The 20,043-nt window shown below is 55.3% G+C and overlaps 1 protein-coding gene across 1 annotated transcript; it reads left to right on the top strand.

Moving 5' to 3' along the window:
• Positions 1-3,678: 3,678 nt before the first annotated feature.
• On the top strand, positions 3,679-19,341 carry LOC128134384 (LON peptidase N-terminal domain and RING finger protein 1-like). The gene is given in 13 exon segments (XM_052772056.1): positions 3,679-4,141; positions 4,143-4,242; positions 8,008-8,126; positions 8,779-8,901; positions 9,670-9,801; positions 10,524-10,659; positions 11,370-11,463; positions 13,103-13,217; positions 13,851-13,972; positions 14,404-14,562; positions 15,479-15,641; positions 15,731-15,877; positions 16,959-19,341. Coding segments are annotated over 13 exon segments (1,809 nt in total). The 5' UTR covers positions 3,679-3,940; the 3' UTR covers positions 17,157-19,341.
• The last annotated feature ends 702 nt before the right edge of the window (positions 19,342-20,043 follow it).

The raw sequence follows: 20,043 nt of genomic DNA, 5'->3' as shown, positions 1-20,043 counted from the left end.
GGAAAATATTAAGTTTTCTTTAATTCCCCAACCCTGTTTACATCTGATCCTCCTTATTGAGAGAGTCAGGGCCTCTCTGAGCTCTCAAGCAGCAGAGTTTCAGGACCCAGGAACAATACCATGTAATTTATATGATTGCTCCCTGCCCAATGCGTAGTCAGCACAGTGCAGACCTCGAATACCAAACATCAAGGAGCAGTGTGGCAATCTGCTTGCTTCTGCCTGAGAGAAAACCAGGCATGGAGCAGCTCCCCTTATTGAATAGAGAGACGTGAAAGAAAAGGTGCTTGTTATAAAAGAGGAGCTGTGACTGTAGACGAAGAGTCTCCCACACCACCTGCTTCCACTTCCTTTTGCTTCACTTCCCAGGACCGGCTTTGAACTGCGTGTGGCAAATGGAGAAACCTGGTGATTGAATAACATCCTGGATCTAGAAATACTATGATGCAAATAAAGCAAAAATTCCAGAAAGCTGATGTGTTTGTTGACAGGCTGGGAGGCGTATGATGCAAATAACTCCCTACATGTTATTTGCACGTACTGAGGTGTAAAAATAATTCCTTAGGCCAACTCTCAAGGCTTGCAGACAAGCCGGGATCCAGGTGCGGCGCTGCTGAAAGGGTGCTGTAAACCACGGGGGCACGAGTGGGTCTGCACAGATGCTGAGGCTGGATTTGGCCCTGGCTCTTTGCCTGATCACCCAGCAGGCTGCACTGGCTCTTACACATCCGTGCCACCGTCAGCCCCGCGTGGCCCTTGCTGATGGCAACACTCCTCCTCCTCCTCCGCAGCTGGGATGCCAACGCTTTCCTCCTTCCGCTGCTTTTGAAACGGGGAAACTAGTTTTACCTCTGTGCAACAGGACTTTCAGGTCTGATGGTGACAGCCTCATCCACGCAGGAGGAGGTTGGTGGGCAGAGCGGGGATAGCTGTGTGTAAAAGGGGTCACGACATTCAGGCTGCATATTCCTGTTTAGCAAGTGCTTGTGGTGCCTTTGAAGACATCCTAAGGAGCACACAGGTCTCTTCTCTCTGCACAAAAAAAGGCACCACTGGGAAGGTGCTGTCACCTCTGAGCCACTCCTTAATCCCTAATGTGTCAAAATCAAATGTCATCGCTTGCAACAAATATTTATGCACTAAAAATGAGCAAATGTAGCTGGTGTGAAATCCCCATGTTGCACTTTCAACAGTCTGGACCACATTAATGAGGCTCTACTCGAGCTGAAGCACAACCAGCGCGTGTGGCTGGGAGCCAGAGGAGGAACGGGTTTCCCCTGCAGCAACACCTGGAACTCCTCACCCTGCACTGACCCTGGGCTGTTTCCCACCTTTAAAGTGAAAAAAAAAAATATTATAAAATAAATCCTATTGTGCTTTGCAAGTAGTTCCTTAACACAGTGCGATCTGTTCTGTGTTATGCAAAACGTGAAGTCCTCATCTGGCCAGCAGAATGGTTAGCATTAAGCATTTAAAGCTTTTTTTAAATTTTTTTTTTTTTGCAGTTATGTACTGAGTCAGCACAAACACACCAGTGACAAGCAAAAGCATTTGGAGTTCAGAACCAGCTCAGCTCTGGATGGAATGGAGAAAACAAATTGTTCTTGTGCTGGCGCTAATGAAGCCTGGTTTCCAGCCCACTCGTGTGTCGTGGTTGATTGATTTTTAACTGCATTATGCAAAGGCAGCAGCAGGTCCTCGCCGCTTACAAGGCGCTGGAGAGCCCACACACGTGAGAATGGTTGTAGAGTGAATCAGGAGGTGAGGAAAAGAAAGAGGCAGGTCCCAGAAAACAGCCCAGTGTCTCCTGGAGCAGCTGGCTGGGGTGATGAAAGATGCTACGCTCCTCACCTAATGCTGGCTGCCCGTGGCAGAGGGCTGCAGCTCCCAAGCTGAGCCACACAAACAGGTTATGGGAGCACTCTTCAAGCACATCGCTGCAAAGGTGGCTGTGGTAGCTAAAATCACCCTCATTTCATGGCTCGGGAGCCACGAACGTGTCCTTCTTGAGGGGTAATCTGGAGATAAGACTGGTGAGGACTCCCTGGTGGCGTCCAAAAAAAAAAATCTTTTGTTTTAGTGAACAGCCAGGTTTTGGTGGAAAAACTAGCCATGGCGAGAACTAAATCATGAGAGGATAGTGTCTGGTGTGAATGAGCCTTGCCCATCTGAGAACTGGGAGAACTGCTGGGGAAGTGATGTGGCAGGTCCCTCTGGGAGGGCAACCAAAGACTGATCCTGCGGATGGGGAACATGGAAAATGTCCCCTGCAGGGCAGAGTCCCTGACAGCCCCACAACACTCCTGGGGCGACCGCTGTCCCTAATGCCACGCTCAGGAGATGTTCGGGGCTGCGCTGCTAAACATCACCAGAGATTTCTCTGCTCTGAACGGATCAAAAAGATAACGGAGCAAACAGTGAAGCCTTCCAAGCCCACATAAAATACTTAGCTGTTGAGCTTTTAAAGACACTCATGAGTTGTTTAATGTAATCACAGTAGATTTTGAAACAAAACCTGCTCCACAGCCCAAACCTCTGCCAACCACTCCCTTAGTGGGGCATGGGTTTCACCAGCACTCACGTCCTACTGGTCATCTCCCACCCTGAGCATCCCTTCCAGTGTGTGCATAGGTTCAGTTTGGTTTTGGGGACACACAAAAGAACCTTTGGGGAATGTGCATCATCCTTACATAAAGTCTGATCTACTAAGCTCCAGAGTTGCCAGATTTCAGCTGTTTTTCCCAGCACATGCTATGCAAGAGCTGTATGGCTGCGTGGTGGGGGGATGCAGCTCCCTTCAGACACAGAGCCCATCCTGGGGATCCGTGAGTGGGAAGGAGACCTTCCCCAAACAGGGTCTGAACTGGTTCAGTTCTGGATAAGCAGAGCATCTGGGTGAGATGCAGTTTCCCATCTACACTGGAGGGACGCCCCTTTCCCTCAAAGCATCCTGCCATGAGGGGTCTGCATGGTGGGGTCCGCAAAGGGGCCCTTGGTGCGCCCCAGCCTCACCAGCCCCGGCTGCTCTGGAGCATCCCACCCTCCCGTCCCCAACCCAGCGCACCCTGTGTCCCCCAGGCCTTGTGCCCCAGCCCCGCTCTGCGGCACCCCAGATACCGCAGGCTGCCCGCACCAGCGGCTGGCTCCGAAGTGCCGGGCCCCGCTCCGGAGCACCCCAAAACCTCCCCCAGCACTTTGCACCCTGGTACCGCTTCACAGTATCCCAGATCCGCCCCCCGGGGGACCCTGTGCCCCAGCTGGTCAGGAGAGCTCTTCAGCACCCCCCACACGGCTTCACACTCGACTCCCCCGACTCACACCCCGCACCCCCGAACCCCCCAACACCCCCGCGTCCCGGTTCCGGCGGACCGGCACCGGAGCCCCCCCCCACCCCCGGAGCTGTGCTCAGCAGCCCGTGCCCGACAAGACCCCCCTTCCCTCCCTCCCTCCTTCCCTCCTCGCCGGCCGCCCCCCGCCCCTCGCCCGCTCCCCGGTACCGCCGGCTCCGTTACGAAACGCGGCCGGGGCGGGGCGGGGCGGCGCAGAGCGGCGGCGGCGGCAGCCAATGGCGGCCCCGGCAGCTCCGCCACCGGCGCCCCCGCCGGCTCGGCTCGGCTCGGCTCGGCTCGGCTCGGCTCGGCTCGGCTCGGGGCGGGGAGGGTCCTGCCTCGGCGGGACGGGACGCGCCGTACCGGGAACCGCAGCCCTCCGCCGGGCCGGGCCGGGCGGGGCGGGAGCCGCGGGGAGGATGGGCTGAGCCGGGCGGAGCGGGACAATGTGCGGGGACCCGGCGGCCACCGGGGTGTACGGGCACCGCCGGCCCTAGGGGCAGCTCCCTCTCCTCGGCTGCAACTGCTGCCATGAGCCGCGACCCCCCCCAACCCGTCCTCCCCACCCCGGGGGGGGGAGCCCAGCCCGGCAACCCCTCGGCCCCTTGGACATGCTGCGCTGCCCGTCCTGCCTCCTCCTCCTCTGGGAGCCGGTGACCGTGTCCTGCGGTCACTCTTTCTGCAAGCCGTGTCTCGGGGGGGCCGTGCCCTCCCGCTGCCCCCTGTGCCAGGAGAGGCTGAAACTGCTGGGCGTCGGGGCGGCGAGGTGCAACGTGGTGCTCTGCGGCCTCCTGGAGAAATGCGTGGAGCGGGGAAAGCCGGCTGGCCTGGCTGGCGGCACGCGTCCGGGACCGTCTCAGCCGTGGGGATGCGCGGGAAGCGCTGAGGATGGCCCAAAAAGGGGTCGAGTTGGGTAAGCACCACCGGGCCCGAGGGGCTGGCGGGGTGGGTTGGGGGGTGTGTGGGTGCTGGGTGCGAGGGGCCAGCCCTACAGCTGAGAGGAGGATGCGCAGGCTGTGCTGTTGGAGCAGGCGGGTACCAACGTGGGTCGCTTTGTCCCAGCACCGCAGTGCCCTCTGAGCCTGCACGGTCCGGAGCTGGGAGACCTGGGAAGCTGGAAGTGTTGGAAAGGCAGGGCTGGTGGGGATGAGAAGGGGGCATCCAGCTGCTGGGTGTTTCTCCCATGTCCCATGTCTCTTGCCCGGGTGGCCGGGCAAGCCCCGCTGCACGTCCCAGCTGCCAGGGCCGTGGGCAGGACAGGGCGCACAGCTTGCGTCCCATCGGCCCCACGCTTCTGGAGTTAGAAAGCGGCTGGAAAGAGCAGCAAACGGCTTCTTGCGTCTTGCCACACGGCGATATTTCGGGGTCAGAGAAAGAGCTCTGCCCGGGGGGCTGGCCATTATGTAAAGTGGTTGGGACTTTTCCAGTCCGGGACAGACACGTCCTCACCCCCAGAGCCTGGCGAGGACACAGCCTTGGCCGAGGTCCTGTGCCAGCCCCGTGGTGCAGGGCAGCCCCTGGCTCCCTTCTGCAGCCGGCTCTGGCGAGACGTTTGCCTGCAGGGTCAGGATCGGGCCCGGGGGGGGGGTTGATCTGCTTTAATGTGTGGCTGTAAGTGGATTTCTTGGAGGGTAATGCTTAAATAAAAGGGGTTATACAATGCGTCTGGAGCAGGGGGTTGGGGCGGTGGAGGCCCTTCTGCAACGGCGTTTCTATGACAGCAGTCAGCTCTCCTCCCGCGGCGCAGACACTTATTCATCGCCCGCTGCAAGACAAGTGCCAGAGGTTCAGGGTATGCCTGGCACCAAAGGGCCGAGCGGGCTGGCCGATCCTGGTGTTGGCAGCAGAAAGCAGGTCCCTTTATGCAACCTCCCAAGCCGTCTGTCTCGTACCCTGCGCGCCCGTCCTTCAACGCAAATGCACGTGCGTGGTTCTCTAGTACTATTTTCCTTATTGGCAGGCTTTTGTCTGATTGGGCTGTACAGTTATATATCTCTTTAAAAAGCCTCTGTGAGTATGAAGAGGAAATATTGCAAGCTTTGTCCTCGGTTTTCCCTGCACGCTCTATTCCCCGAAGGACAGGGGAAGTCCGGCTTAGGGCAATGAGGAAATTACAATCACAGCCACAGCTCCCGTCAACCTGCACTTGCTGGTGCGGCTCAGGCTCAGCCCACGTGGGTGGTGCTTTCGGGACGTGTTTTCCAACTCCTGCAGACTGTTTTCAGGCTGCACAACTTCTTACGGGCTCCCCTTTGCTTTCAAACATAACCACTGATAAATGTTCGACCCATGAGAATGGGGTTTTTTTGTGTGGTTCAACATCGCACTGCAGGCCAGTTTGCAGTGCCCTGCTCAGCCCAGCCTGCAGAGCAGCTTTCTTTGCTTGGGAGAAAATAAATTGTCAACTTTTTATCTTCTGTTTTTCTAAGTGAACAAAACAAATGCACTGTTATGCGTAACACAGGAGACCTCCCTACATGCCTGGAGCCGGGAGGCTGGGGAGCGCTATCAGTCACTCATCAGCCGCCGGAGCCGCCAGCTGGCTTACGTCCCTAATGTCTAATGATATCATAGATCAAAAATAGCTGCAGCAGAAGAGAAATGCGGAATTCATAGCCCCATTTTACACATCTTTCTTTTGCCAAATCAGTTGCTTTATTGGTGGGCTGTGCAAATGTTTGAATGGGTTTGCCCACATGGAAAATAAGCCTCTAGACTTTGTACCCGTTTGTTCATCCCTACCTGTTGTTAGGGGCTGGAATATTTCATCTCTGGACGTCTGCTTGTGGAACGGGGGTACCGAGCAACAGGTTCCCATGTTTCCTGACTTGACCCCTAAGGTCCTGGCTAACACTATAAATGAAAATAAGCTCTGAGGGCTCACGCCTTGCCCTGCTGCACAGCTCGGCGTGGCCAGTGCAGCCTTGGTGCAGGAGTGGCTGGGCCTGGGCACTCTGCTGCTCTCTGGGTTATGGTGGCACCAGGTAGAGAGCAAGGTCTCCCTGTGCTCCACGCTGGGAACCGGGGACAAGGAGGCAATAGCCACGGCAGAGCTTCCTCCTCCGTGATAAGATGTGGCGGGTGCCTGGGCAGATCGGTGGGCACTGGGCACGGTGACAGCGGAGGCAGGCAGGGGTGCGGGCAGATGCTGGCTGCCTGCGCCCTGCTGTCATGGGGCAGCTAGTCCGGACCTGCAGTTTGCTGGCAGAGCTGCATCTGTGCTGTGTTTGAACGGGGGCAGGAGGAAAGGCTGCCGGGGTTGGGAGCACGGGAGACATCAGCAGCAATGATTTCTCCTGATGATCACTGATCGGCTGCCAGCCGGGACCCTGGACCTGGCTCGCCCCGGAGGGAGCTGCTGGCCCTTCAGCAAGGTGATGTTGCCCGCACTGCTTTGCCACTGTAAATGCAGCACCAGTGCCTGCAAATGGTGCCTAATTTATGATACAAGGTTAGCCTCAGAGCCAGCATCCTGCAGGGCCACCACACGTGCTCCCTGTACTGGACCTACCATTGTCCCGCGGGGACCTGCGTGACACCGGAGGCCTCCCCAAAGGGGCCAGGGAGCAGCAGGTCCCCGACCCCAGCCCTCAGCAGCCATCGGGCGATGCTCAGCACTACGGGGGACACAGGGCTGGGTACACAGACCTGTTGCCTTAGCTGGAAAGCCAGCACAGCACTGGATGTAGGTCACCTCCATGGCAAGCTGTGATATAACGGGGTGGGTCTGGGAATCTCTGCAGTTCAAACCCATAAACATTACCACACCTGGTTACTCCATGAGTGTGGGCTTTTGAGGTGCTGCTTGCTCGTGCTCCCTGACATCCCCCACCCCAATTGCCCTGCTGGCAGTGCTGGTAGGAAGGAAGGTCTTTATGGGGTTTCCTTGAGGCAGGAGAGAAGAGGGTCTCACTGCCTGTTATTTAGGAGCAGGCAGGAGTGTGTGGGGTGCCCAGCACTGTGACGCTTGGGAGCTGTGTCCCCCCCACCGCTGAGATCGCATCAGTGACATCTCGCTGACAAGGAGCTGGATGCTCAGTTCTCTTCCTCCGTTTTGGGAAATCTCAGCCTTTTCTCATACTTGGAAACCCCGAGTCACATGTTGGGGGCAGATCCTTGCACCCGCCCTGGTTTCTCCTCTGCCCCGGCAGCCAGGTGGGTCCAGGAGGCTCCCTGGTGTTTTGGGAACTCAGGTCTCTGTAGCTGCAGGCTTGTTTGGTAATGTGTTATTGTGGCTCTGCTGGGTGAATCACATTGTGGACCCTCCCATGACAACAGCCCCTCTAAGGACTATGTGTATAGTACAGCCGTTTTGCTGCATCCCAGAAGGATGGATGAGAGCCCAGATCCCAGCATGGCTGAGTCCCAAGGCAGTGGTGGGGCCCCTTGACTGAGGGCGTTCGGGGGAGATGGGGAAAAACAAAGGGAAGAGCCTCCAAGAGTTTAAAACTAGATATTTAGGGGGAATAACTTGCTTGCAGAGACTTATGAGGCCAGTGATTCCTGTGCATTACACTCCCCTTATCACACACACCTCCTTTCCCATCATTGGAGCGCCTGAGCTGGCTGTGCTCAGCGCAAGGCAGCGGCGCAGGGGCTGTCCCACCACGGTGGCATCTCCGTGGCCTCGTCCAGCCCCACAGACTCATCACATGAGTGACGATATTTCTCTTTCCAGCCCCAGATTCCAGCTCCCTGCGGCTGTGCCGGGCAGAGGCATTTGCGGCGCTGGGGCAGCACCCGCAGGCGCTGGAGGACCTGGATGCTGTGTGCAGGGCTGAGCCTGGACAGCACGAGGTGAGCGGAGGCCCCATCGGCTGGCTGCGCTTCGAGCCAAATCTTACTGTATGGGAGCAGTTTCCCCCTTTCCTGAATTCTCCAAGCCATTGGATTCATCCTGCTCAGCAGTACACTTGCCAGACCCATTAAGTTGCAAATGCAGGCTGCAAGCGCTGCGTTGCGCTAATGGGAGAGGTCTGGCTGTGCGTCTGTCCTTGCTTGCGTGCAGGCGGTGAGGGCACGTAGCCGTGCTGGTGTGCAGGATCGCAGCTGGAGGCTTGGGAAAGTGTTGGCCAGAGGCTGAGCTGCCCTTGGAGAAATCAGCCCTGGGAGCTCGCTTGCTGATTTGCGAAGCGCTCGTTGGCAATAGTTTTGTGCCTTCAAAGGCAGAAGCCCTTGACTCCTCTAGGTCTCTGTAGGGTTTGTTTGCTTGGCTTTTGCAACTGCTGCATTTTGGGAGAGTCCTGTTTTATGGGTATCTGGCGGGTGGACCTGTCTTTTTTAGACAAGTCTGAGCACGGGAGCAGCAACATATCCGGGTGCTTTGGCCAGGGGTGGGAGCAGGCAGGAGGCTGGAGGGAGATTCCCTCGAGGCTCACGTGGGAGCTGAAGGGGCACGTGCTCAGCTGGTCACTGTCTCCTAGTCACCGCAGGTTTTTCTGCTCTGCAGAGCTTTTTCAGGAAAGGGAAGGTGCTTCTGGAGATGGGACAGAGAGCCGAAGCCCTGCTGGCGTGGGAACACTGCCTGACACTCAGTCCCCATTTCCACCCTGCTCGGAGAGAGATGGAGAAGGTACGTGGGCCGTACTGTGGCGGGGTCCTGTGCCCTTGTGTCACACAAGGAGATGCCTTTGTCCTCTGAAGGACTCTAATCTATCACGGTTGTGCTGCTCTGGCCAGCAGTGGGATCAAGGGAAGTCGTGTCCTGGTCCAGGAGTCTTCCCATCCCTCTGATGCAGATTCACCTGTAAAGAGAATTCCCCTTCCTCAGTCTGTATCTTCAGGTCACAGGCTTTGCAGGGTTTAGATGCTGACATGGCATGAGGTGGGCTTTGAGGCAGCATCAGTAGTTACCCAAGGCAAAGCAGCCAGCCAAAAGCTGCCACTGAAGAGCCAGTGTCTTTTCTGCAGATGATTTCAGGCCAGCACCCACCCATGTACCAAAATCACTGTCACCAGTGGGGCCTCCAGCAGTGTCCCTGGCATGGGGACTTCATGCCATGAGTGGACACTTGCCCTCCAGGAGGGAAAGGGCAGGGGAATGGGGAATGACCTTTGTACCCCCCACATCTCACTCCCTTCCTGTTCTTTATGGGTGATGGAGAACATGGCTCCCAGCCCTTAAAATACACTGTTTTGTTTGCTGCCTCATGCTGCTTTCTTTCTTTCGCGCTGCTAAGGCATTTGTTTGACAGAGAGCTCAGCCAGCGCTGAAACAAGTAACCCCGATGTGCCCTGCAGCAAGCAGGAGGCTGCTCTGGGGAAAGAGGGAGCCTGGCAGCCCACCCACCTCCCTGCTTCCTTCTCCCAGCACCCCCTGAGCCCCACTTTCTACCTGCAGATCCTCATGCAAAAGGATGCTCCTCAGCCACGCATGGCTGCTGCATGCCTGGGTGATGCTCACTGGGGCTCAAGTGGTCCCCAGGTTGATGGAGGGAGCCCTGCACTCCCATCGTCTTCTGCACAAGCTCAGGTAAGAGGGCCTGCAACAATCTGAGTCTGCGATGGGACTTAATGTCCCTCTGGGAAATCCCAAATTGGGGTTTTCCAATGATGGGAAAGGAGGGGTGATAAGGGGAGGCTGTGCAGTACCATAGCCATGTGTGCTGGGATGAGAAGCTGCAGGTAGTGGAGGGTGGGAGAGCAAAGACACCATCGGAGCTGATGTTGTGGGGCCTGGGGAAACAGAGGCGGCTCTTTCTGTCTCCATTCCTCTCCCAGTTTTATTCTGCAATGCTTCTGGTAAGATTTTAGGCTCTTATTGTGTTTAAAACACCCAAGTTGCACCACATGCAGAAAAAAGAAAAAAAAGTCAGTTTTAATGGTTTTTTTCGTCCAAACCCCACATTTGAGAACAATTCAGACCATTAGCAGCTATTAAGGAAAGCTGATCTTTTGCTCTTTGCCTTCTAAAGACGAATTTGGCAGGTTTGGAGAGAGGGGGAAATCAGAAAAAATGGGCTCAGATACACCTGAATACCAGGTGGTACATCTGGACAGAGTAAACCCATGTAACCATGAGATGAGCAGGAATGTCTGAAGGCCACACTCCTGCTGTCCTGCAGATGCAAGATGTTAATAAACAGCAACACACCAGAAAGCCTCCCAGTGCCATTGGGCTTGGTGGGACAGATGGGGCTGTGCATTCAAAGGGAGAAGAGGTTTTGGGCTCGATTTTGTCTTTGCTGTGCCTAGGATCAGGAGGGAGAGCCGGTGGATGGCAGAGGGGACGCTGGGTCTGAGCACGGCCAGGGGACAGCCACCCTTTCCGAGCCGGGGCGACAGCAAGAACCAGAGACTTCAGCAGAGAGACAGGGCCAGTGGTTGGTAGGTGAGTGTCATCAAAGGTACCAAAACGTCATCTCACGCAAAATGCTTGTTTAAAATCCATTTTGGTGCTGAAAACTTAGTGTTTGCGCTGTGTGCCAGCTCAGCAAGCAGACATCCCAGGGGCACATGATGGGGCAGCTCTGGTCAGCACATTCACCGCTTCTCATGCATGCGAGAAGGATCCGATCTTCCTGTGTTAAGCTGGTGAACTTACACCAAACTTTTGGGTCTAGCTTGGTGAAAAGTTCTTGCTAAAGCCAGACATCACTTGTTCCCTGTGTGGAGTCAGGGAGAGGCTTCCTTTGGTTCCCAGGGGTTTAGATGGGTTTAGATTTAGATTAAATTCCCTTGCAAGGGGCATGGTGTGCCATGCGTTGGGCGAAGCAACACCTCCATTGGCATTAACTTGCCATCAGCGTCCAGCCAGACGGCTGCCATGTACCTGGGTTTGCATAAAGCAGTGATGATGACTCCTGGCAGGTCTCCAGAGACCTCCATCTGGGAGCTTCTTAGGTCACTTCACCTCCCAGTGCCTCAGTTTCCCTGCCTGCAAAAGGAGGTAGGGAGATACCACCTTTCTTACCAAGTACCGTGAGATCCGCTGATGTAAAAGCTATGGATGAACACTGATGGGTCAATAGAGGGGTTTATGTCACATTTTCACTGTTGAAATTGGGGGTCTTCTCCTCTTTCCTTCTCTTTTGCCACTAGATAACGAAGAGGAAACAGCAGCAGCAAAGTGTACCCAGCTGTGCCTCGGGGAGCTGCTGAGCATATCTGACTTGGAGTGTTCCCTCTGCATACGGTGAGTTCTCCAGCCGGAGGGCTTTCAGGATGAAGAATTAGCACCTGCTGGGTTTTCTTTCCTGGTGTGGATCTTTCTTCACATCTTAATAGCAAACTCAGTGCCCCGTACTGCTGAAACGCAGGTTTCGGGAGAGATAAGAAGGGAAGATAGAGGCGTGCTTTGCCCTGCCAGGCTGTAAGAGCTCAGATCGCCCTGTCTCAGGGCTTACCATCGTTAGGTTTGTATCGCTTGGGACATACATGTGAAGGTGGGGATGTTCAGTGCATCAAAGACTGAAAGCGGTGGTTGCCCTTTGTAGCTGCAGGCTGGAACAGGAAGGTGTTGCCCCAGGGAAATACCGTCCGTGATGGGGATATTGCAAACCCAGAGGGGAGCATTTCCGAGCTCTGTGCCTGCTGGAGGTGGAAGAGGAGACAGGGTAGAGGCTGCGTGGGTCTCCTGAGTCGGTGGCTGGAGAAGGGCTGGGTGCTGCCACAGGGCATGCTGAAACCAGGCTGTTATTTCTGGTGTGTCCTAGGACCTCAAGCAGTTGTGCAAGCGGCTGCTGGCAGAAGGCTGGGTGTTGCACCGCTGAACGTGCAAGACGGTCAAGGTCTCCTGTGTGGTGACTTTTTCCAGGTCTGGGCATGGCACAGGGGAATGACACAGGGGAGAGAGAGCTCAAGGCTGTATCTGGTCCAGATGAGGTGAATTTAGGTCTCTTCTGAGAGCAGGGAAGCATAATGTACAGGAGGAGTCGGGGCTCAGTGCTGAGCAGGACTTTCCTGAGTCCTTCATTTCATTTCTGATTCTGGAGCCTCCTGTGAGCAACCCGAGTGCTTGCTGCTGGCTCTGCTCTTGGAGCAGGGGAGAAGGAGGCGCTTTCCCATCGCTGCCTTTTGGGCTACACTCCACTGTGGGTGTCTGGGGAGCCGCAGCCCTGCCAGGACCAAGGGGTGCCCTGTGTGTACTGATGGGGTCCTTGGGGACCCCACAAGGACGGGGAGCAGTGCTCAGGCCTGGGACAGTTCTCATCTTACATCATTGTGCAAGTCCAAAAGTCTGAGCCCAGACTTCTAATTAAAGGAATAAGCCAATTAGGAAATTTCCATTTAATTAACAGGAGTTATGAGCAAAGCTTAGCCAATGCAGCTTTAGTAAAGGTGAGTTTCATAGCCATGGGCTGCCAGGGCTTGGAAAACACAGTGTGAGATAGTTTTCCATGACATCACATCTGTGCAGCATCGCTGTCTTCAGTGCAAAAGGCTGGTGAAGGCAGCAGATTTCCCTTGAAATGGTAGGAGAGGACATGGGAAATGTCTTGTTCCTGCTGGAAACAAAATCTCTTGCTCTTAGCAAGGTGATTCAAGGAAGATGCAGGTACAAGGCTGCGGATAGCCAGAAGCTGCACCCACGGCTTTGCCCACCAGCCTGGGCCTCTGCAGGTCCCTGAGTGCTTTGTGGGACCCCTGCACTGTGGAGCTGAGACCAGCCAGGGTTTCCAAAGCAGGGTGCTGAGCCAGGCCTGGGGAATGACAGCTTTGAGGGCACCCAGCCCTGTGAACAGATGCTCTGTGAAGTCTCTCCCTGCTGGGCTTACCTGTGCTCCTTCCCCCATGTTGCTCTCTGCGGTCCATTGACTTTGGTCCCTTTGCAGGATGTTCTTCGAGCCGGTGACGACGCCGTGCGGGCATACCTTCTGCAAAGAGTGCCTCGAACGCTGCCTGGACCATCGGCCCAACTGCCCTCTCTGCAAACAGAGCCTGAGAGAGGTGAGGACATGTGTCCCGTGGGATGGAGCTGGGCACCGGCTCCGGCTGCCGGCAGCCTGCCCAGGGCTGGGGTGGGAAGGTACGATGTTCTTACGTTAGCAGCTCCCTGGCACGGCGGTGTCAGCTCCACTCATATGGGAATGACCAGACAGTTGATAATTAAGACCAAGAGATTAATTTCCACAAGATGCCACAGCGATTTAGTGAGATTGTAAACAGGACTGCAAGGGAGAGAGAGAGAGAGAAAGAAAGAAGCGAATGCTAATTGCTTTTAAAAATGGAAATGGATGGAAAACCTGCTAGCCTGGAGATTTGATTTAATCTTTAATGAAAAGGGATTCGGATGAGACCATCAGGGAAATTAGGTTGTCATACAAGGACTGCATCACTGTCAGAGACAGGACGCTGCATTGGACGGGCCCTGGGTCTGAGCTGCGTCTGGAGGTCTCGGTGGAGCTGACATCCCATCCTGCTAGATGGCTCAACATCCCCTGATTGGTTTTATCCCTGACTTTCTCTGATCTAAAATTACCCTCAGCTCCAGTAAAAGTGAGCATGATTCAGAGCCCGGCAGGACCTCAGTGCTCCCCCCCTGCTCTTCTCCAACCTACTTCTGGGTGTAATTTCTTTTAGTACCTGAAGGCTGGAAGCTACAGCCCCACGGTGCTGCTGCAGGACATCATGCTGGCCACCTTCCCTGCACAGCTGGCCGAGCGCCGGGAGCTGCACCGGGCTGAGATGGCAGAGCTCTCCAAGTAAGCAGGGACCTGCTCTAGCGTGTGCACGTGTGTGTGTGTGTGTGTGTGTGTGTGCATGGGGGCCAGGAGGGGTTCCAAGGGGGCTGTCCGCACCACACACCGTTGCTCTGGCTTGGTTCTGCTCAACTGATGTCTGTCCCACTTCTAGGACCACGTTACAGCAGTGCCGGGTGGGTGCAGACGCGTCCCATGGGGCACCTGGGGATGAGGGAGCATGTCTTCAAGGAGCTGGTTTGTGGGCAGAGTCTGTCCTTGGGCTTTTGGTGAGCCAAGTGGAAGCTTTGGTGTTGCTCTGCACTGGAGCATCACTTCCTGGAGTAAAGGACAGGTCTGGTTTGAGAAGTGGTCATGGCACAAGCTGATACAGAGCCCTTGGGATGGGATTTGCTCTGGGAGGTTTCACAGTGGTCTCTCCTCCTGTCCCTCAGCCTGACCAAGAACATCCCCATCTTCGTATGCACGATGTCCTTCCCAGGCATCGCCTGCCCTCTGCACGTCTTCGAGCCTCGCTACCGCCTCATGATCCGGCGGTGCCAGGAGACCGGCACGAGGAGGTTTGGCATGTGTATATATGAGAATGGGAAAAGGTAAGCTCCTGGGCAAGGCGGCTTCCCTCTGCCCCGGCTGATTTGCCCCTCTCTGCCCCAGCCCCAAATGTCTAAAATCCCAAGTAGTTCAGAGAGGAGGAACCAGGCACAATTTCCTATCCCACTGCACCCCGCAGATAAAATCGGCAGGGAGGTGGTGCGTTCCCCACACAGCAGAGTGAAACGGGATCTCGCTGCCTCCTGGCATTGCCACTGGCCAGGCAGGGAATGGGGCCAGCGCTGGAGCTGGGCAGAGCCAGCAGTGGCAGTTAAATACGACGGTCTGGGAACAGCTTCTGGCTCACTCAGGATGTCTCTGAGCTGCACGGTTCCCTGGCCATGTCCTTCAGCTCCTCTTAGTGAACACTTTAAAACTGCTGTATTTCTCATACTCTGTCCTTAACAAGCTGCAAGAGGACGCTGGGCTAAATGGGCTTTTGTTTGGTGCAGTGTGGCCATCTTTATATTCCTGGTGGCACCTCCAGATCTCGGGTGGGCTCAGTCTCCAGGCTCCTAGCCCAAGTACATTGTTAAATACCTGTATTTACATGACATATCCTCCCTGTGCTCCAGTCCTGTTCAAGTGAAATGAGATAAGTAACATTTTCTGGGCTTTGGGAGATGTCTCTGCAGTGGATGGTGTCTTCAGGACCACTAGACATCAGGGCAGTATGAGGACCCAAGTCATTTTGGTGTAAGGCAAATCCAAGGGAGTGTGGACAGGGCGCTCGCTATTCCCTCCCCTCTTACAGCATGTGGTGACTCAATGGAGTTGAATGAATCTCCAAATTTGCCAGCTCCCAGCCAGCTTGTTCCTGGGCCTTTTCCTCCTTGGAGGTGGTGCCTTCAGGAGAAGCAGCTCTCCCACCACCAGTATCCCAGCTCAGCCCCTCTTTTCTCTCCCTGGCTCTCCCAGTTTTGCTGACTACGGCTGCATGCTGGAGATACGGCAGATCGAGCCGCTGCCGGACGGGAGGTCCTTGGTGGACACAATCGGCAGGCGGCGGTTCCGGGTGCTGAGCCGTGGACACAGGGACGGCTACAACACTGCCGACATCGAGTACCTGGAGGACAAGAAGGTGAGGGCAGGGCCGGGGCAGAAGTCCCCGCTGCCGTGGGACAGAGCCTCCCCACGGACACCTTCTGTGTTCCTCTTCCCTCCACGCAGGTGGCCGGGGAGGAGCTGCAGGAGCTGCAGTGCCTGCACGAAAGCACCTACCGCTTGGCTCAGCGGTTCTGTGAGCACGGAGACCTTGCCTCCAGGCACATTTTCATGCAGCATGGACCGCTGCCGGAGAAGGAAGAGGACATCCAGGTGATGCCCCGAGGGAAGGGATGCTCTAAATAGGGAGGGTGGCTCACCCCCAAGATGAGCAAACAAACCCTGGTTTCCACTCCCGTTACCAGTTACAGCATCTCTCACTCAGAGAGATGGCAGGGCTTGCTTGTTAAAACTGTTTAATGTTTCTTTATGGTTTTGAACTGTTGTTGGAAACTGAGCACTGAGTTTTAAAAGCTTTCCCGGAGTCCTCTCCTAAATGAGAACCAAGAAACTGAACTGTCTGCGTTTGAAAACACTTGGGCAAAGAAAAAACAAACCAACAAATGGGCAAAGAAACGAACCCCACAGCTCAGCAAGTCTGTGGTCTCCTTGCTCATTGTGTTCCTTTGGGACAGCCATAGCTGGCCAGAGGAGAGGAGCTAAGAGGGCAGGATCCAGTTTGCTTATTAAATTGCTCTGACAAATTCAGATTCTGGAGAAAAAAACCAAAATCCCAAAATTTAGTTTTCACTCCTTTAAGAAAGTGTTTCCTGTCTAGATCTTAACAAATACGCTCTTGCTGGCTTGTCCCAGGCTAAGGCTGTCCCGGCCAGCAGTTGCATCAACATTGTGCTCACAATTACAAAACAATTCGTCCTCCTTCGGCTGAATCAAGCGTTTGCCTCTTAGTTTAGCTCAGGTTTTAAAAAAGCCGGTTTACAAAAGCACTGCCCAGCGGTTGTGCCTGCCTGGCCTGCACCTCGCCTCTTTGAATGGTGAGAAGGCAAATGCCCCAAAAGACACCGACCATGAAGGATTTGGCCCGTGCTTACAAAAAGCATTGCCTTAAACAAGGAAATGCACAAGATATTTCTTTGTCTCTTTAGCATAGACTTTTTCCCAGTTACATCTGTGTCTGGAGACTCCCTGGGGAATGCTTGTCTGGAAATTAAATTAGTTTATCCAGCAGTTTTGAGCCTGGACAGACAACAGGGCCGTTCAGAGGAATACCTCAGCCAAAGCTGGCATTGCTATCCTGACAAGAGCAACTCCTTCCCATCAGCGATGCCGCCCAAAGGCCACGCGTTCACCTTGCAGTTCCCGACACGGAGATCTCTCCTTCTCTCCCCTCCAGGCTTCGGCAGACGGCCCGACGTGGTGCTGGTGGCTCATCTCCATCCTGCCCCTCGACCCGTCCTACCAGCTGAACCTCTTCTCCACCACCTCGCTGCGTGCCCGCCTCACGCAGCTGCAGCGCATCCTCGCCGCCCTGCTGCAGCAGCCCCCCGCCAGGCACCCGCTGCCCGAGCGCAGCCCCCGGGGCCGCGTCTGAGTCCCCCCCTGGTCCCCGCACTCTCTGCAGGGGAGACCTCCACCCCTTTGGGTTTCTTTATGTGTTGCTTCATGGGTTTGTGTGTGGTTTGAGCCTCCCCCCCCCTACTTCCCAAAGCGACCTCAGCGATGAGCTGGGCACCCTCTGACCGGCACGGTGGGGCCGGTGCCGCACCGGCAGCGACACTACACCGTCCACACCGCCTCCGGGAGCTGCTCGGTGATACGGCCGTGCCGTGCCATCGGACCGGGATGGAAAGCTGGGTTGTGTCTCGGGAACCAAAGTCACTTGCTGAGCTGCTTCAATGCTAAGGACTCTCCTTTGGGCAGAGGACTGAGTGCCAGGATCACCTCTTCCTTTTTGAAGGACAACCGTAGGGTTTTTGGTAGATGGTCCTGCTCTGTGCAGCAGATTTTCGGGCTTGGGAGAGGTGGCGCTGGGAGGCAGAGAGGTCCCAGCGGCTTCCCCCAGCCTCAGGAGCCGATGGCTCTGCCTCCGCTTACCAGTTTGACTTCATTTCTATTCAAACAAGAAGAAAAGTTAAATTAAACAATCCAAAGCCCACAGTGCTGCTCATAACCACCTCTATGGCCACACAGTGAGGAGATGCTGCTCGCTGAACATGTCCAGGTCAGGATGTCCCCTTCCCACTGCTCTGCTCCATGTTCTGCTGTGTTTGCTGTGCCGAGCTCGCCGGCTGCCTTCCCGGGCCAGAGCCGTGCTGGAGGCTGCTGGCCACTTCCCGACTGCCAGCTCCACTGCTGGGAAGTGCTGTGGGAAAGGGGGGGTGGATTTGGCAGTGTTGGTGCTTTTCCCCCCACCCAAAAGCTGCTGTTCCCAAGCCTGGCTGGGTTCAGGTTGCGGGGTCGGACCTAGGGGCTGGAAGGAGCCGATGGCGCCAGGGACATAAGCCTGGAATTGGCTTTGCGAGACTTTCTGCTCCTTGAATAGTGCAATTTTCCCATGTTCAGTGATTCTTGTGAACTTTCTGCCTCCTCAGGAGAAAATCAGGATCTGAACTGAGGCCAGATCCTTGCACTTGGGACCCAGAACTGTTCAGGATCCCCTGAAAGAGCACAGAGTGATGTCAAAGGGAGCTGAACCTCCGGAGAGCCAGGGAGGGGGCAGGACCGGTGACCAAGGCTGTGAGCTCCATGTCAGGGGAGCAAGTGCCTGTCTGCAGGTGCCTGTCTGCTGCTTGTCTCTAAACACAGGGAAAAGAGCATCCCCCTGGACAGCCTAGGCTTTCCACCATGGAAATCCTGAAGGTTTGGGATCATCCATAGTTTCAGTGGCTTTGGGTTGAATTTTAGGAGTGAATACCCACTTAGCGAGTTGTTGGATTAACATCACTTTGAGAATTTTATCCCTGCTTTTTCCAAAGATTCCACACCCCATCTGGGGGCCCAGTGGGCTGTTGGATGTGTGTGTGGGAGAGAAAATCAAGTTGGGGCTACAGTGCTCCTTACTGCATGTATTGCTGGGCTGAGCCCAGGGCAGGAGGCTCTGGACACAGCTCCGGAGGGGTCCCTGCCCAGGGCCACTGCCTTTCCCCGTCCTGCTCTCTCCAGGAGAGAGGTCTCGGTCCCTCCTCTCCAGCAAAGTGCCTCCCCTGAGTGACAATCAGGGTGAGCTGGGGGCTTGCTCCCCAGGGACCATAGTAAGTGCAGGGCAGCTGAGGACAACTCAAAGCTGGATTTGCTCCTCTACCTTTAAGCCATGTCCTCCCCCCCCCACTTTGCTGCTCTCTCTGGGACACCCCGACTCCCCCAGGGGGCTGTATCCTCAGGATGTCGGATTGGGGTGGGCAGGGGTAGGTGATGGAGGGACACCTCCACAGTGCCTTTCATTTCCACAGGGTCAATGTGAGTTTATCCAGTGCCACCCCCAGCCGAGCCCCTCACCTACCCCCCTCCGAGTTGCCTGTTCCCCAAGTGCGGGAGCTCCCTGGGCCACTGCGGGTCCCTGCAGCAAGGGGGAGGCGTGGGGGGATGCAGGGGAGAAGTGTGGGTTTCCACCGTGTCCACGCTGGGGGAGAGTTGGGGACCAGAGCCACATCTGCCTGGCTGCTTTGGGAAGGGACTCATGCAAATAGCTCCAGTTTGCTTGGAGTGCCTTTGGGGTTTGTATTAGTATCTTTGCTCTTTGAATTAAATTTGAAAGAAAGAAAGAAATCTGAAATAAAGAGAGAAATTTGAAATAAAGAAAAGTTTGAAATAAATAAAGAAGTTTGAAATAAATAAAGAAGTTTGAAATAAAGAAGTTTGAAATAAAGAAGTTTGAAATAAAGAAGTTTGAAATAAAGAAGTTAAGACCTTTTTTTTGATGGTGGTATTTTGTTGCTGGTGTTTAACTTTTAGCTGCTTATTGATGAAAGTGCTTGGGCATCACCAGGGAGCTTTGGGGTCACATGGAGAGGTGACACCCTGGCCTTCAGACAGCAAGTTAGATAGACATAGTGAGCGCAGTCCAGCAAAGGTAGATGGCAACAAGAAAAAATAAGGTGGTTTTGCTCACAGAAAGTGAGCATGTGAAATGAGGCAGGAGGGACTAGCTCCTGCCTGCCATTGCAGCTAAAGGCTTTGGGGAAGGATGGCACTGGGAGACTGGGCTGGTAGAGATGCTGACCAGTGTGGGATGACCCTGGAGGGTGTCTGTCCCTCGAAAGCTGTGGAGAGCATCTGTCTCTGTCCTGCCTTTGCAACCGTGGGCAGAGGGCTGTGATCTGGGAGGACGTTTACTTTTGGGAGCTGGCGTGAGGGATGAGTAATGATGCAGGGAGACACGCAGGGGCTCTAAAAGGAGAGGGTGGCCCTGGATGGAGAGGGGATGATCTTCAAGCCTGAGATCAGGGATGTGTTGCTGGGACAGGTCTTAGCTGTCTCTC

Source organism: Harpia harpyja, chromosome 20, assembly GCF_026419915.1.
Source record: "Harpia harpyja isolate bHarHar1 chromosome 20, bHarHar1 primary haplotype, whole genome shotgun sequence".
Classification (NCBI taxonomy): Eukaryota; Metazoa; Chordata; class Aves; order Accipitriformes; family Accipitridae; genus Harpia; species Harpia harpyja.
The sequence above is the reverse complement of the archived record's forward strand: the minus strand, read 5'-3'. Positions and strand labels throughout refer to the sequence as shown.